Source organism: Pezoporus flaviventris, unplaced genomic scaffold (assembly GCF_033815535.1).
Source record: "Pezoporus flaviventris isolate CSIRO_AGI_PZ_B2104156 unplaced genomic scaffold, CSIRO_AGI_Pfla_v1 ptg000213l, whole genome shotgun sequence".
NCBI classification, from domain to species: domain Eukaryota; kingdom Metazoa; phylum Chordata; class Aves; order Psittaciformes; family Psittacidae; genus Pezoporus; species Pezoporus flaviventris.
Genome location: NW_026892761.1, coordinates 2,584,742 through 2,599,272, shown reverse-complemented (window position 1 = coordinate 2,599,272; position 14,531 = coordinate 2,584,742). Strand labels below are relative to the sequence as shown.

Here is a 14,531-nt window from a genome sequence, read left to right as displayed (position 1 = left end):
CGAAGGCGGCGCGGATGGGGGGCCCTAGGCCCGCGGTGGCTGCGGCTGGGATCCTCTGGCAGAGGGTCTCAAGCAGCCTGGGTGCTGGCGGCGCTTTGTGAGGCTAACGCCTTTTACCCTCCGTATAGCCGGTGTTTAAGTGTTATCTTGGACCCGTTAGCAGAGCTCGTGTTGATTTCGGCAGGGCCATGAAGTAGCCTTGTAAGTTTCGGGGAGTCTGGTCGGTTTCATGTGTGCCCCTCTGAGGGAGGGAGGGAGGAAATGAACCAGCGGTGGATGCCCGAGGTGTAACCGTGCAGGGCTGCTTAACGCCCAAATTCAGTCTGTAACACTTGGAGAGGGCGGCCTTAAGGAGAGATCAGATTAAATGAAAGCAATTCCCTTTCATTTCTAGCCTTCGAGTTCTGCCTCATTACTGGTTGTATTTCTGCCCCTGTACACAGTGGCTTGTTAGGGATTTTTTTTCATAGAATCATAGGATCCCAGCCTGGTTTGCATTGAAGGGACCTTAAAGCCCATTCAGCTCCAACCCCTGCCACGGGCAGGGACACTTTCCAGTAGAGCAGCTTGCTCCAAGCCCCTGTGTCCAACCTGGCCTTGAACACTGCCAGGGATGGGGCAGCCACAGCTTCTCTGGGCACCCTGTGCCAGCGCCTCAGCACCCTCCCAGGGAAGAACTTGTGCCTAAGGAAATGTTTGGTGTTGAAACAGAAGTCAAGGTTGTTTTGCTTGTATTATGGTAACACCCAGAGGCCTCGCTGTCCTGCTGACTTACAAGCACAGTACGTGCTAGTTCCCTGCTCAATGACAGTTTGGTGCACTGGGAGCCTCTTATACCACAACTCAAGAAAATACCACTGCGGTACTTCTGCACAACACTGGTACTGGATCACAGCAGCTCAGTGCAATTTGTAGAACATAATTTCTTTTGACTCCTTTGGAAACTGATGCAGTAAAAGGATTTGCAACATCATTTGCATCAATAGTATAGCACTGAGATTATCTTTTAACATGTTACATAGGTGTCTGACATCTGCTTGGAGAATGGAAATAATTGTCCTTAAACTGGCTGGAAACCTGAATGTTTCTTGAAGGTATCAAAATACCTGCAGAGATTTAGTTTGGTAAGTCCTTTTGTCTTTGAACATACCTCTTGGTTTAGTTTCTTGACACAAACATGCACTAGTTCCAGTTCCTAGGAATGAGCAATATACAAACATATTTGAGAGAAAGATGAATCAAAATCAGGCTTTCAACATGTGTATAATATATTGTGTGGTTACCTGAGGTAATAAGTTGAGACCCAAACTAGGTTTAGTACCAACTTGTGTGCTGCTTGTATCCAGTCTCATTATTGCATTCACAAGTAATTAGAGTCCTGACCAAAGTAGTTAAGACTCTGCCATACCAGACAGTAGTTCCAGAAGTTACAAAATCTTACTCAGAACATCTCAGTGCTTAATTTGGGGGGTAAAAGTGGCAAATTCTCATCCTCACAAAAGGTACTAAACAATGCAATCATCCTGTCCTTTAGATGCAGTTAAAAGCAGAGTCTTCCCTGTGTTCACGTGTTTGGAGCTTGTTGGTTTGAGTTTGTATTTACTATTCTAATAAAATATGTGAAATGGATTGTTTACTTTTGTCCTTTTCCTGCTCAGTCATCCAGAGAGAAGGAAGAAAGAAGAATGCATTAATCCTCAGCACCTGGGATGCTCTGTGTGGCTTAGGTAGCAAGTAATAATTGGTTTGTGTTATCTTAATTCTGTTTGCCGTACGCTATAGCTATGGACAAAGCAGATGTGTCCTCTTGAGAGTCCCTGAATGAGCTTAAAGGCTGACATAGAGCAGTGCTTCCAAAACAAATGAGAGAAAAAAGCTAAAAGCTGAGCAACATGCCTAAGGAGTGGCAGATCTGTCTGGAAGGGAAAGGCTTGTCCTGGGTTCTTGGGTGATGGGCACTGCTCTGAAGTCCATGTGATTGTGTATGTTCACTAGTCTTGATATAGAAACTATGTGACTATGAATCATCCAAGCCATGAGTGTATGTGGGCAGAATGCTAGAACTGGATTTGCTTCAGCATCCTAAGGTGTAGGGTACAGCTATTAGGCTGTACCCATTATTTTAGAGTCAAAGACAGAGCGTGTCAGGCACATAAATATATGTATGCCTAAGGCTATGGTTTGGGGAATATGTTTTGCATTAGGACAACGTGAGTTACTGCTTCTTCCTGGTAACTTGAAAAATGATCATGTCTGTCCACTGACAAGAGCACAATCTTTTAGACACAAACCCAGTAAGATGACATATAGATAAGGCAATATTCAGAATTATATCAACTGAAGATACTCTTGGAGTGTGACTCTGTAACCTAGGGGATAACACAGGTTTTTGTTTGGTTTTGGCTTTGTTGAGAGAAATAAGGTGGTATGATCTAGTATAAGAAAAAGTTATGGGCATCTTTTTCTTCCTTTGCTAACGCACTCTGAAATTTCAGGAGGATAGATTTCATGTGTAAATTACAGAATACTCTTTGTTTTGGGTTTTAATTTAGATTTTACAGGGATTTTATGCAGCCCTCTGTTATGAGCAAGGGAGTAAAATCAAACATTGCCATGCTGGAACCATCTCCCTGCTGCACCTCACACCTCCGTGGAATGTAACCAAAGCAAGGAGCCAACATTGATTTCCATCATTTCAGGGTGAAAAACAAAAGCAGACACACATAGTGTCTCTTCTTCTCTCCTTTTTTTCATATCACTGACACATTGTGAAAACATAAGAAGTGAAATCATATGCAGAGAGCATGGCTTGTGCACAGATACCAGCTGATACCATCACTGTGCCTGCTGTGCTTTGCAAGACAACTTCATTGAAAAGCTGTAACAAGGACCTCAGCAGAGCAACGACTGATCACAAGGACTCTCCCATGTCTCCTTCTTGATCTTCATCATTGGCAACTCTTTCTTGCTGCTATCATGTAGTTTCCATTAAGTTGTAAGGTCTTTGTAAGTCTGTCTTTGCTACTCATTAGAATACAGTCACCCATTTTTCACTTCAGCGCTTTGCAGTGTCCTTCACTGTTGTCTTTCTTCCTCATCTGTCAATCTGACTGTTGATTATTGATACAGAGACAAACTAAACCTATTCTGAGTCAATTTGCATGGAGAAAACACATGATTTCTAACGTGAGTAGCTCAAGAACAGATCTTTGCCTTTTGTCCAAGCAATACTCAGGCAGCCAGGCACATCCCTCTGCAATGAAACACATTTCAAACTGTAGCAGAATTTTGTTGGAAAAATCAGATGTTCCATGTTTCTTGATGGCTGATTTTCTAGCAATTAAAAAGTGGGATGAGCTCCACTAGAGTCATAACAATGCCTGACAAATCCTTCTTTAAAGGTAATTAATGGCTGAATGGTGGAACATCTGTTAGTCTTTTCCCCATGATGTTCACTGGCAAGGGCAAGAAGGGGTAAAAAAACAAAGAGAAAAAATGACCCTTGAATAAGAAACTCTCAGATTTTTCAGCTCCAAAAGCCATATGAAATAAAGCCAATAAAATGAAACTTGTTTACTACAAACAGTTGCATTTTAAAAAAGTATTGACCACTTTTCAACCCACTCTACCTTCTGTAGCAGAAAGATTTTGTATAATAAGCTGGACACTGAAATTGTGAAGTCATGAACAATCTAAAGCACAGTAATGCCTTGTGGCAGAAACACTTTCATTTTCCTCCTTCCAAAGAACCAGAATGTTACTTTGCTTTTTCTCAAATCACAGCAGGATTTTAAGGGTGGTTCTTCTATTGATTTTTTGCATATCTGCTATGCTTTGCAGATATTTCTTTTGATGTGTGCTGTGTTCTGCTCCTGTGGGCTGGTATATTAATAGTATTTGATTTTAAGCGCTTTCATGAATCATGTTGCCAGCTACATTTAGCTGTTCCTATTACAATACATAAACCACCACAAGGCAACCAAATGCTATTCCTATCACAATACATAAACCAAATGCTGTGGTAATGGAGGTCAGAAGAAAAAATTAGGGGAGGAGATTGAAAGATTTGAATCCTTAGGACATCACCTTACAAAACATAGATCTGTTACTCACCTGTGCATCAGTTCTGGCAGTATATATGAATAGTATGTGTATTTACTTCATAGCAACATTTTTCAGGCTTCCTGATTTAATGATTGCCAATGGTTGGAGCAATAAATCATTATTAATATGTTAAATTTGTCACTGTTATTGACAAATCCACTGAGCAAAGCACAAGGAGTAAAATGTTGATAGGTAGGGAAGAGCCGTTTAGATGTACAGCAGTATCCCTTGCAGTAAAAAAACCTTGAGCAGGATGAAAAAGCAAAATGAGGCTTCCTTGCCCTAAGGGAATGACTCTGTGTTCATCTCTGGTGTGACCAGTCACTTTTTAGTGTGTCATCATTATTCACTGGGTTGGATCACTGCCCACAGGGATGAGTTTATGGGTGCCCTGGAGTTTTGTGTCAGTGGAGAGCGATGTGCTCTGCTCCCTCAGGGCTGCACTGAAGGCAGCTCTCACGGAGGCACTCTTACAGGTTTTATTGTTGAAGAGGACAGTGCCAGCAGCTCTTAGCAAGGCTGCAGAGTGCAGGCGTTGTGCTGCTGCCAGTCAGCGTGAAGGAAGATGAAGGACAACAGACAAGGAACAGGCAGCCAGAAGAGGAAAAGCAAGGCCTTAGATGGAGAAACAGCAGCAGTCACCTACTTCTGTGGCTACAGATGTAATGATTTTGTCTGCTCTGTTGCAGTCTGAGAGCAATTCTGTCATCAGGCCTGAATGTTTTATTCTCAAAGACAGATCCTTGTCCTGACAGTGGTTCTGAGCAAGTAGGAACAGGAATAATGCCATAAGTGTCCTTGATATCCAATCCCCTTACACATCAGTTGCAGCAGTGGCAAGCTATGGCATCTTTATTTGCATTTCTAGCCTCTTCGCTTCTTCGATAATGCCAACTGACACCTTTTTTTTATCCCCCCCCCCCCCCCCCCCCGTTATAAAAGCCCCTTTCCTCAGGAATTTTTTATTTACTCTTAGTTTATTGATGAAAGCATAATAGTGTTCCTTGAGCTAAACCACACGGCAGCTTCATCCCCTTACAGCTGTGTAGAGCCTCAAGCTTAGAGATGCTGAACTCTGCTGGAGCTTTTCCAGGGACTTCAGTTACTTCAACCCTTTAAAGCTCTTTATAATGCTGCCCCCAGCTGTACTCCTTGTATATATTGATCACTTTCCTTCCGAATCATGCTGATATTAGCAAACATTGATTAATAACATTTACATTCCTTTCTCCTTAGAGTTTCAACTCACTATTTAGTGTTAGTTTCTAGTTATGACTGAAAGGAGCTCAGCAATGTCAAAGTTACTACATTTCTCATGCAGGAGCATCATGATGGTGCTGTTGATCATCATTACTCATCAGTCCTGAGCTCCTGGTTGATGCTTCCTGATTCCCAAATGGTTATAAGCAGTATTGCTTGTAAAATGCTTCATAAGATCAGAACTATCAATCACTCTTATCTACTAAGAGGTGATTCACAAGAACCCCTCAGCAGAGACCCCAAACAGCCTCTATAAGAGAGATTTTAACTCTGTATCTTGTATTTTTCAGATCCATTCCTGAAAAAAACAATATAACATTATAAAGCACAGGATCTGTGGAGCAGGAGATAATGGACAATTAAATATAAAAACTCATTACAGGCAATAAAGAACCACACTCATTTGTTACAAGACCAAGTTCTGTATATGAGCACTGCCCTCTGCTGCTCAGGGATTTCTGTTAAAACAGAGTTAATTAAACAAGTTTCAGTATTTGTTTTTAATTAAAACGTTGATACAGGTTTGTCTGTGAGAAACCAGCCCTGGAGCTTCTTGCTTTAAAGAAAAGCCCTTATTTATCACTTCTTGCAAACACAAACCACCTGTGTTCTTACAGTAGCAAAGCAAACTTGTTTTTTGTCAAGCATGTAGAAGATGCATGAATCTTCTCAGGCAGAGAAGTGGTAAAGGAAAACATACTTTTAAGCAATTACAACTTTCAGATCTAACCTTGAAATCCTTCATTCCAAATTGGGACCCCAGGGAGACAAAGGAATAGAATGATTTCAAGTTATGAAGCTGCAAAAGAGCACCTCTTCCCAAAAGGAAGGCAACAGAATTGATCCAAGATACTTCCTGGTGACCCCCACTGCTAATGATGACATCTGGGCTCCTCAGCCAACGGACAATTTCAGCACAGCCCCAACCAATTGGGGAAAACGAAGCACTAGAAATAGCCTCTGGGTCAGTTGGGTTCCTTTGTGTTCTAGAGGAGGTTCTGCTTCTTTGAGGAATAGTGCCTTTTGGTTGAGAGGAGAGCTTGGAAGCAGTTTGCCGCTTGGAAGCGATTTGCTACTTGGAAGCATTTTGTGCCTTTATTTTTTGCATATTTCAGGTAAATATTTTTAGCATTTTTTTTTCATTGCCTTAATCTTAGGGGTTTGTTGGTATTAGCTCTTGTGGTGCTTTGATGATGTATTCCTATGTAGGTGTGAGTAATGGATTATAGAAGAATATTGGCTTCTAGAAGCAGTGTATCTGCTTAAACTATTAGTTTGGTTTGGAGAGCTCTGTTAGCCAAGTTAATGCATGTTCTATAGAGCATGTGAATACTTTCATTGCAAGCAAACTATCATGTGTTTTTTCATAAAGATATCCTTCCCTTGTGCTGCATTTCTTACTTTAAGAACACTTGGTTCAGGTGTTAAGCTTTTAAGTTGGAAGACTTCTTCCGTTGTGTTTTTGCTGTGAAGCTTGCTCTGATGTCCATTTAATAAGTGGTAGGGGACTAAGAACTCAGTTGCTGAGGTGGAAAGCAGTAGTTGTTACAGTTTAACAGCTTTGGTTTTATTAGGGCCTGTGAGAGCAGCACTAATGATCTGAAGCTGTACCTGATGAAGTCTCTCTGCTTCTGTGTTCTGAGAGCAAAATCTGCAGTGCAGGCTGAAATATTGCATGTTCCTAAGCTTGCTTAGCTTGCAAATTCTGCTGTGTATCAGAGACTTTCTTTTCTGTATGTTTCTGTGCCACTGCCGTAGCTCTTGAGTAACTAGTGTATTAAAGCATGGTTTCTGAAACTTTTAGAGTCTTCTATTCCTATTACTGTGGCTCTGATGATAGAAGGAAATTCTAGTTGCTAATGAACCTTTCCTTGCTGCCTTTTAGTGTGAGAGGCATGTGGTTGAACAAGCTCACTTTTTAACATCTTGCTAACCATGTAGTAGTACCTGTAGAGGGTGGATTTGGTAACCCTGGCTTCAGGCCTTGCAACCTAAAATGCTGTGGGAGCTTTTTTCCCCTTCCCTAGATGTACTGTAGTACTTAACTAAGAGAAATAGTACTTCAGAGATGCTACTGGCCTGAGAGCCGCTTAATAGCTCTGACTGTGATTACTGCAGAGTAGTTGCTATATAGATTTTTACAGTGTGCCTATTCTGTAGAGTTAGTTATAGGTAGTTACCTATTAATTATGTGGTGTACCAGCCTTGAAAAACATCTTAAGAGTGTGTACATATTGTTTGTGTAGATGTATGTTTGCCTGTGTGATATTTTGGGTCTGTGTGCTTATAGTACTTAGCTCTATAGCCAGTACATAGTTAGTGCTTCCTTTGGGTGAGTTGACCTATTGAGTTGAGTGGTAAAGGGATTTTTTTCAGGGCTCATACTTAAAAAACTGGGTTTGTTTGCATCTACCACTTAATCACATGTGCAGTGACTTCACTGCAGAGGAATTCCTTTGGAGTCATTAGTTTAAAGTGATCCTAACTGTTGTGTAATTGTATGGCCTTGTGAAAGTGTATTTACCAGACCTAGAAAGGACTAGAAGCAGTAGTTACAACTTGGTTTACTTGGCTGTTACCTTGAGTAGAATGAGAGCTGGATAACTGCAGTCAGTAACTTCTTTAATTCACTCTCTTGAACAGAACCAGCACAGGCAGGAAATGTCTTATCCTTGATTTAAGGACACCTCCTCATAGAAACTAAACAGAATTATTTCAGATTGCATCCTGGAGAATTTCTTTCCCTATAGAGCTGTTTCTATATACTCACTGTTTAATGATCACAAGATTATGAAAAATGTACTGCTACTCTGTGTAGTGCTTGTCTTTAAGCTGACCATTGAGATGTGATGTTTGGGTGTGGCTGTTTCCTGCTTTGTTATGGCATGTCTTCTTAAAATTGGCTGGGGGGGGGGGGGGTGTGGCGGCGGCAAAGCCTTTTCTAATGTTAAAGGCAAAAGGGCTGGGGATTTATCATGCAGATAGGCGCCAGAAATTGGATTGGCTCAGCTGGGGGGGGGGGGGGGGGGGGGGTGGGAAGCACAGGTTCTGCCCTCTCTGTTCCTGCAAGCATCTCCCCTGTGAGCTGGCAGAGGGGCTCGGAAACCTCTGGTCTCTTCCCCTCAGACACTAGTGAGGGCTCAGCAAAAGTTCAGCAGCAAAGTACAGAAGCACCAGAGCTCTCATTGGGCTGCAATTCCCAAACAAGCTCAGCTTTGTCAAGACCAGGAGCTTTCTGGAATATGCGTGGGGATGAGAAACAAATAGCACAGCATGAGTGTTGCCTGACACCGGGAATCCAGCTGACAGCTCTGGCTTGTCTCCTCTCTTTCAGAACAAGAACATGGAGGACAGGAGACCAGCAAAGGAGACAGACCCCCAGGGCTCCTTCTTGCCATCTGTTTAAAAGAAGCATGAGGAATGAAGCAAGAAGACTGAGGACTTTTCGGCGGTGGCCAGCAACCTCACCTGTATCCCCTCGAGATTTGGCAAGGCTGGCTTTTTCTATCTTGGGCCAGGAGATGAAGTACGGTGTTTTTGCTGTAGTGGTATTCTGAAGGGACTGGGCGCCTGGTGATTGCCCAGCAGCAGAGCAACCGGAAATTCTTCCATCCTGTAAGTTCATTCGTGGTGAGGCTGTTGGGAACCAAGAGATGCTTCCTCTTCAGGAAGTCGTTGACACTGTGGATGGGCAGGTCGTCAGCCTATTGCAGGGGATGGACAGTGAAGAGGCAGCCGTGCCCCATGAGCCAGAATACCCAGCGATGGTAACAGAGGAGGCGAGACTATTGACATTTCAGAACTGCCCACGATACCCTGCCATGCATTATCAGGCACTAGCTAGAGCAGGATTCTTTTTCACAGGTAGGTGCTCTGGGGAAATGTGTTCAACTTTGATCCAAGTTAACTTTTAAAGGTATTGCTGTGTTTTATTGTTCATACAAATACTTGCAAGTATGTGTAGCATAGTTAGAAAGCCCGTCCTTCCTTCAACCTATGCTGCTTCACTTGTTGCCTGTGTAGAATTCACTACTATGTTAACTCCTGTTTGGGTACTGAGGGGCCCACTAATAAGTCAATTCCCTAACTAGTGGGAGTAGAAGAAGTGGGATGTTTTAAACAGTTCTTTACTGGCAGAAAAAGTGTTGTTTTTGAGCCTATTTGTTACTTGCACTTCTAAAAGGACTTGAAGCACTCGCTTGGCATGTTTTGTGTAAGCATTGTCTTTAACTGAAGCCTTCTCTTAAAAACCTAAACCTGAATGTAGTCAGTCTGTTTGGCTGTCGCTGGCTGTAAGGACTCTGGACTTATAGAAATAACAAAGATCCTTTTTTATGAGGAAAACAGGCAATACTTATCATATGCATCTGAATATCAATATATCATTGTTTTTACCCTTGGGAAGGCTTTGCTGCTTAGATAATGTGTAGAAGTGGTTGTCCTTGCACTGACCAGTCAGAGGAAATATTTACAGGACATTTAATACTTGATTGTAATTAAATATTAGGGGAACCCTTCAGTTCTTTGAAAGCTGCTGATATAGTGATAGTTCTGTGTGACTTCTGTATAGAAGAATCTGTTTGTATTTACGCATCAGTCCGAGATGTGGAAGGAAGTGACGGGCAGGGTGCATAAACTAAAGATGCCTTGGCAAAAACCAGCCTCCTCCTCCTGGACTCCTTGCACTCTTGTTGAAGCACAACAAGCCTGACCCTGGGGGCTCATTAGACAGCAGCAGTGTGACATGGCACTCCCCTGTGGTCACTTGAGCAGGAGAACTCTGGAACTGAGCACTTGGGTTAAGCCAAACTGATCTGAGATGGGAGTGTTTGGAACACCATGTCTGTGACCTAAACTCGGTGGATTTTACTAATGCTGTTGTTCCATTGCCCTCAAGGCAGGGCATTTGTAGGTAGTGCTTAACTGTGGCTTTAATGGCTTCTGGCTATGCCGGCTGCTGGTTATGGCAGATTGTGGTGAGAAAATGAGTATAGGTATAATTAATTACATTTCTAAATGCAGGCAAGAAGGGATTGGATAGCTGTATGCATACATGGGAGTTGTGGGGCTCACATGCAGGCTGCCTGTTAGCTTGTGACCCAGCTCTAGAATCATCTCAACCAGCTGCAGCTCTGGGAGTTCAAACTCTCATCAGATTTCCTGCCCTATCAACTTGCACAGTGTTGAAGTGTCATGTGCTCATCTGTTCTGTCCAGTAGCCTGTGTTTTGTGTTGAATGTCTCCCCAGGCTCTCATCTAGGGCTAGTAGAGCATACAGCATCTCGGATGTCAAATAATCTCTTAATGTCTCTTTCAGGACAAGGTGGTATAGTGAGGTGCTTTTACTGTAATGGAGGTGTGAGGAACTGGCAGATTGAAAGTGATCCTTGGTGGGAGCATGCCAAATTGTTTCCAGGGTAAGTCAGGTTTGGCTGACAATGTCTCTTGTTGCAAGACCAAAAGATATGCCATGTGTTTCACACTGATTTCTTCCTTCATAAGGAGGGGGGAAATCATGAGCCTCTTACTGTTGCTCTTTATGTATGGAGTGGGGAAAACCCATAATACACCATCATTAATGAATATAGCAGCTTGCTCATAACCTGATAGAGCCCTTTGCTTCTAAAATTCAAACTCCTGTTGCTTGAGATATACTGTACTAATGTGTTTCAATCTTTCTGCTTATAGGTGTGAATTCTTATTGCAGTCAAGGGGGAGAGACTTTGTTAGCAGTGTTCAGGAGTCCCTCTCTAACACCCAAGTTCCAGTGAGTCAAGACTTTTGTGTGTAGTGGATATGGGGATTTGGTAAATAGGGGGAGTTCTAAACCCATGCTTCTTTTGTGATCATCATTTTCAGAGAGATTCCAGGGGTCAGACTGGACAAAATCCACCTGCTTCACGAGGTCAGTGCTGTAATGGCATGGTGGTGTCTTCTGTTCAGAGTGCTGTAGTCCTGCTGCTTCTACCCCCCTTCCCCCCCCCCCCCCGTGTGTTCTGTATACATGGTGTTTGTAAGATGTTTTGATGTTCTAGAAGCTGTTTCACTTTATTTCTTAGGAAATGGTCTCTAGCACAAAAGTAAAGCTGCTTGTTCTTGTGAGACCTCTTAGTCTAAGACAAGCAATGTTTTTTCTAGATAGTCATAGGATTTTTGGGTGCTTGCCTAACCTTCCCGACTTGTACATGCTCTTGATGTTGTGTCTATCTGTAGTCTTTCACACCACAGCATTTTAAACATCCTTGTTAGGAGACCAGGGAACAGCTGGGGTCTGGTTGTTTGTGAAAGTATTGATCCTGGGGATTATTTGCATTCATCAGTTGTTCCTGGGAATTGAAGTAGGTGAAATTTGGCTTCCATAACTGTGGAAAACTGATATTCCTCATCCCCTTGAAAACCTATCCAAGAGGATGAGCTTAAGACTGAGTCCTTTGAATGGACTGACAGTTGAATTTCGTGCTTTTGTCTCTACTGATGAATGGTTGAGCCAGATATGAGGTAGGAGATACTTCAATTGGGATGTTCCACTTCATCTTCATGAAAGCAACTTTGAGACTTCTGGGATGTGAAAACAAAGATAAGGCTTCTAGACAGGGGCTAAACACGGGAGACTTGGTTCATTGGTACAGTGGAATAAACCATCCAAAACTAGTCTCTTGCCTTTGAAACTCCTTTTGACTTTCTTGTGAGTTGTGTTTGGAAGTAAAAACTAAATCTGGATGTTGCTCTAGCTATATAGATAGCTTGAGGAATGTTCTAGATCATATTAATGCCATTTGATTTAAAACAGCCTCAAGCTTCAGCTACTTTTTCCCCACAGTTCAGCCTTTTTGGTAAAGTATCTGTTCACTGCTTTACAGAAACTCTGAGGAGCTTGATGAATCAGGCTCTTCACTGCCTGGATGAGTTTGTCATAATGTGTCATGTCATTGAGATGGGCTTTGACCTCATAAGCGTGTGTAAGGCGATACAGAATAAACGCGTGATGACTGGGGCTTCCTACATCTCCGAGTCTGAGCTGATTGCTGATGTGCTTCAGGCAGTCAGGGAGAGCAGCAGTGCAGAGAGCAGAGGTATGCCTCATACCCACATACCTGGGGGGTGCTTAACCTCTATTTCACTTCACCTTGTGTGTCTTGTGGGTCTGCCTCCTCTCTTCCTAAACTGGAATTAAGAGTAAAGGCCTGCCTTTGTTTGAGAGGCTGGGAATGAGGTTCTGCTTTAAAGAAACCTGAGGGAGCTGTGATTACTGGAGTTATCAGTAACTATATCTGCCTGCAGTGGGCTATGGTATAGATAGCCTCAATGTTTTCTGCTGCCCTTAGGCTTGCTGTAGCAGACAAGAGAGGAGGCTTGTGTGCAATTTCACACCTGATGCAATTGGCTGAAGCAAGACCTCCTGGATAAGTATTCCAAGCCTATTTAAAACTGAATCAGTGACTTAATCAAAAATAGCAATATTTGTTTAAATAGTATATATTCTCCTTATCTGTGTCTGTCTTACCTGTGTTGTGGAGTCAGCCAAGTGAAGTTTATTTGAAGATGCAGTTGCACACAGGCTTTCTCTGGTAGAAAGTCTGCTTTGCAAAGCTCCTGTCTCTATCGTGGTCTGCTATTTCTTTAGCTAAAGGAAAAATAAACCCCCAGACAAATTTCCACAAACTAGAATTGGGATTAAATAGTAGCACTGGAGCAGTAATGAGCAGCTGATGGCTCCTGCTGTCTGACAGATAAACCAACTTTGAGGAAACAATGGGATGTGGACATGTCTTGGTAGGGAGGTTAAGTGTGCATAGTGATGGAAGCACCACAGAGAACATCTTCACCAGGCTCTGTGTGAAGTTAACAGAGTAAAGGGGCTACTGAAGTCAAGAGTATTTCCTCTTTGTAAACAGCACTGACATCTTCTTTCCTTGTTATACAGGTGCTGCGCAGGGGGAGGCTGCAGCATCAAGTTCAAGAGAAGAAATGCAGTCTGTGCAACAGAGAGAATCAGGTGCACTGGGCTGACAGTGGTGGTGAAATTGAGCCTAGGCACAACTGGGATGGGTTTTCTAACAGTGGTATTAGTGATCATTATATTTGGTTTTAATGCTGAAGGGAAATGTGTGTGAACTTGAATGGTAACTGAGCAGAGACCCTTATTCAGGGTTTAGAGTTCCACTGTGATGGAAAGTCATATTAAAACTTAAGTTTATCAGGGTAATTTAGGATAATTTACACACAGTGGTAAAACATATTGCTGGACTGAGCAGGGACAGATCATGTGTAGGTAAAGCAGACTCTAGAATAGCTGTAGCTTTACAGCTTAAACAAAGCTTGTGTGAGAGGTACTTCTGCCATCTTAAGTCAGTCTCTGAATGAAGTGCTGAGCCACTTGCAGCATGACTGCCTAAGATGTCAGGACAGTCCCTTTGGGGCTGTTAAAATACTAAAGCTTGGGCTTTTCTTTCTTTTTCTGGGGAAAGATGAGTCTCGGCCGAGCATGGAAGAACAGCTCCAACGCCTGCGAGAGGAGAGGATGTGCAAAGTGTGCCTGGACAGAGATGTCTCAGTTGTGTTTGTTCCTTGTGGCCATCTGGTAGCATGTAGGGAATGTGCCTTCAATCTGAGGTTGTGTCCTATCTGCAGAGCAGTCATCCAGGATAGAGTGAGGACTTTCATGTCCTGAACCATGATGTACCAAAGGGGAAAGAGAAGTCCATATGACCCATTCATAATGTAGCAGAGGAAGGAACTAAGCAAATAGTTTGATGCTGGAGCAATCCTATTTGCAGGGTAGATTGGCATAAGTGTAAAACATTACCAAATGTGCCTCCTATGTGTGCACAGTGTTTCTAGTAAGAGCTGCTCATTTGCTGTAGTTGTGCTAATCCTGTTGTAGGACTGCTCCAGAAAAACTCTGCTGGTTCCATTTGTCTTCCAAAAAGAAGCTTTTGTTGTTGGATTCTCCTTCTCCAAATTCTTGCATTCTCACATGAATCCCTGCTCTGTGTTGAAATCAAAGGCTGTTTTCAGTAGACTCTGGTTCTTTTTCATTCACTTAAGCAGTCGTTCAGAGGTTATTTTGCTAGCTTTGGTGGCTTCCTTCAGTCAGTCTGAGTCAAACAGCTGCACCTTTATACAAAATGTGTTCCATTGCTCATGAGTATTCTAGTATCCATGTA

At 42.7% G+C, this 14,531-nt stretch overlaps 2 protein-coding genes and 1 long non-coding RNA gene across 3 annotated transcripts in view; all 3 read left to right on the top strand.

Moving 5' to 3' along the window:
* The window catches only part of ARFGAP1 (ADP ribosylation factor GTPase activating protein 1), a 282,114-nt gene that overhangs the window by 188,206 nt on the left and 79,377 nt on the right, over positions 1-14,531 (top strand). The gene's annotated exons all lie outside the window — the stretch shown is intronic.
* LOC133262487 (uncharacterized) lies at positions 135-3,509 on the top strand. The gene is made up of 3 exons (XR_009741325.1): positions 135-201; positions 1,023-1,094; positions 2,782-3,509. It is a non-coding gene; the product is annotated as an uncharacterized LOC133262487 (long non-coding RNA).
* BIRC7 (baculoviral IAP repeat containing 7) lies at positions 8,763-14,384 on the top strand. Its single transcript, XM_061442052.1, is given in 9 exon segments — positions 8,763-8,853; positions 8,856-8,902; positions 8,934-9,228; positions 10,682-10,781; positions 11,053-11,131; positions 11,224-11,353; positions 12,225-12,437; positions 13,289-13,360; positions 13,833-14,384. Coding segments are annotated over 9 exon segments (1,215 nt in total). The 5' UTR covers positions 8,763-8,777; the 3' UTR covers positions 14,036-14,384.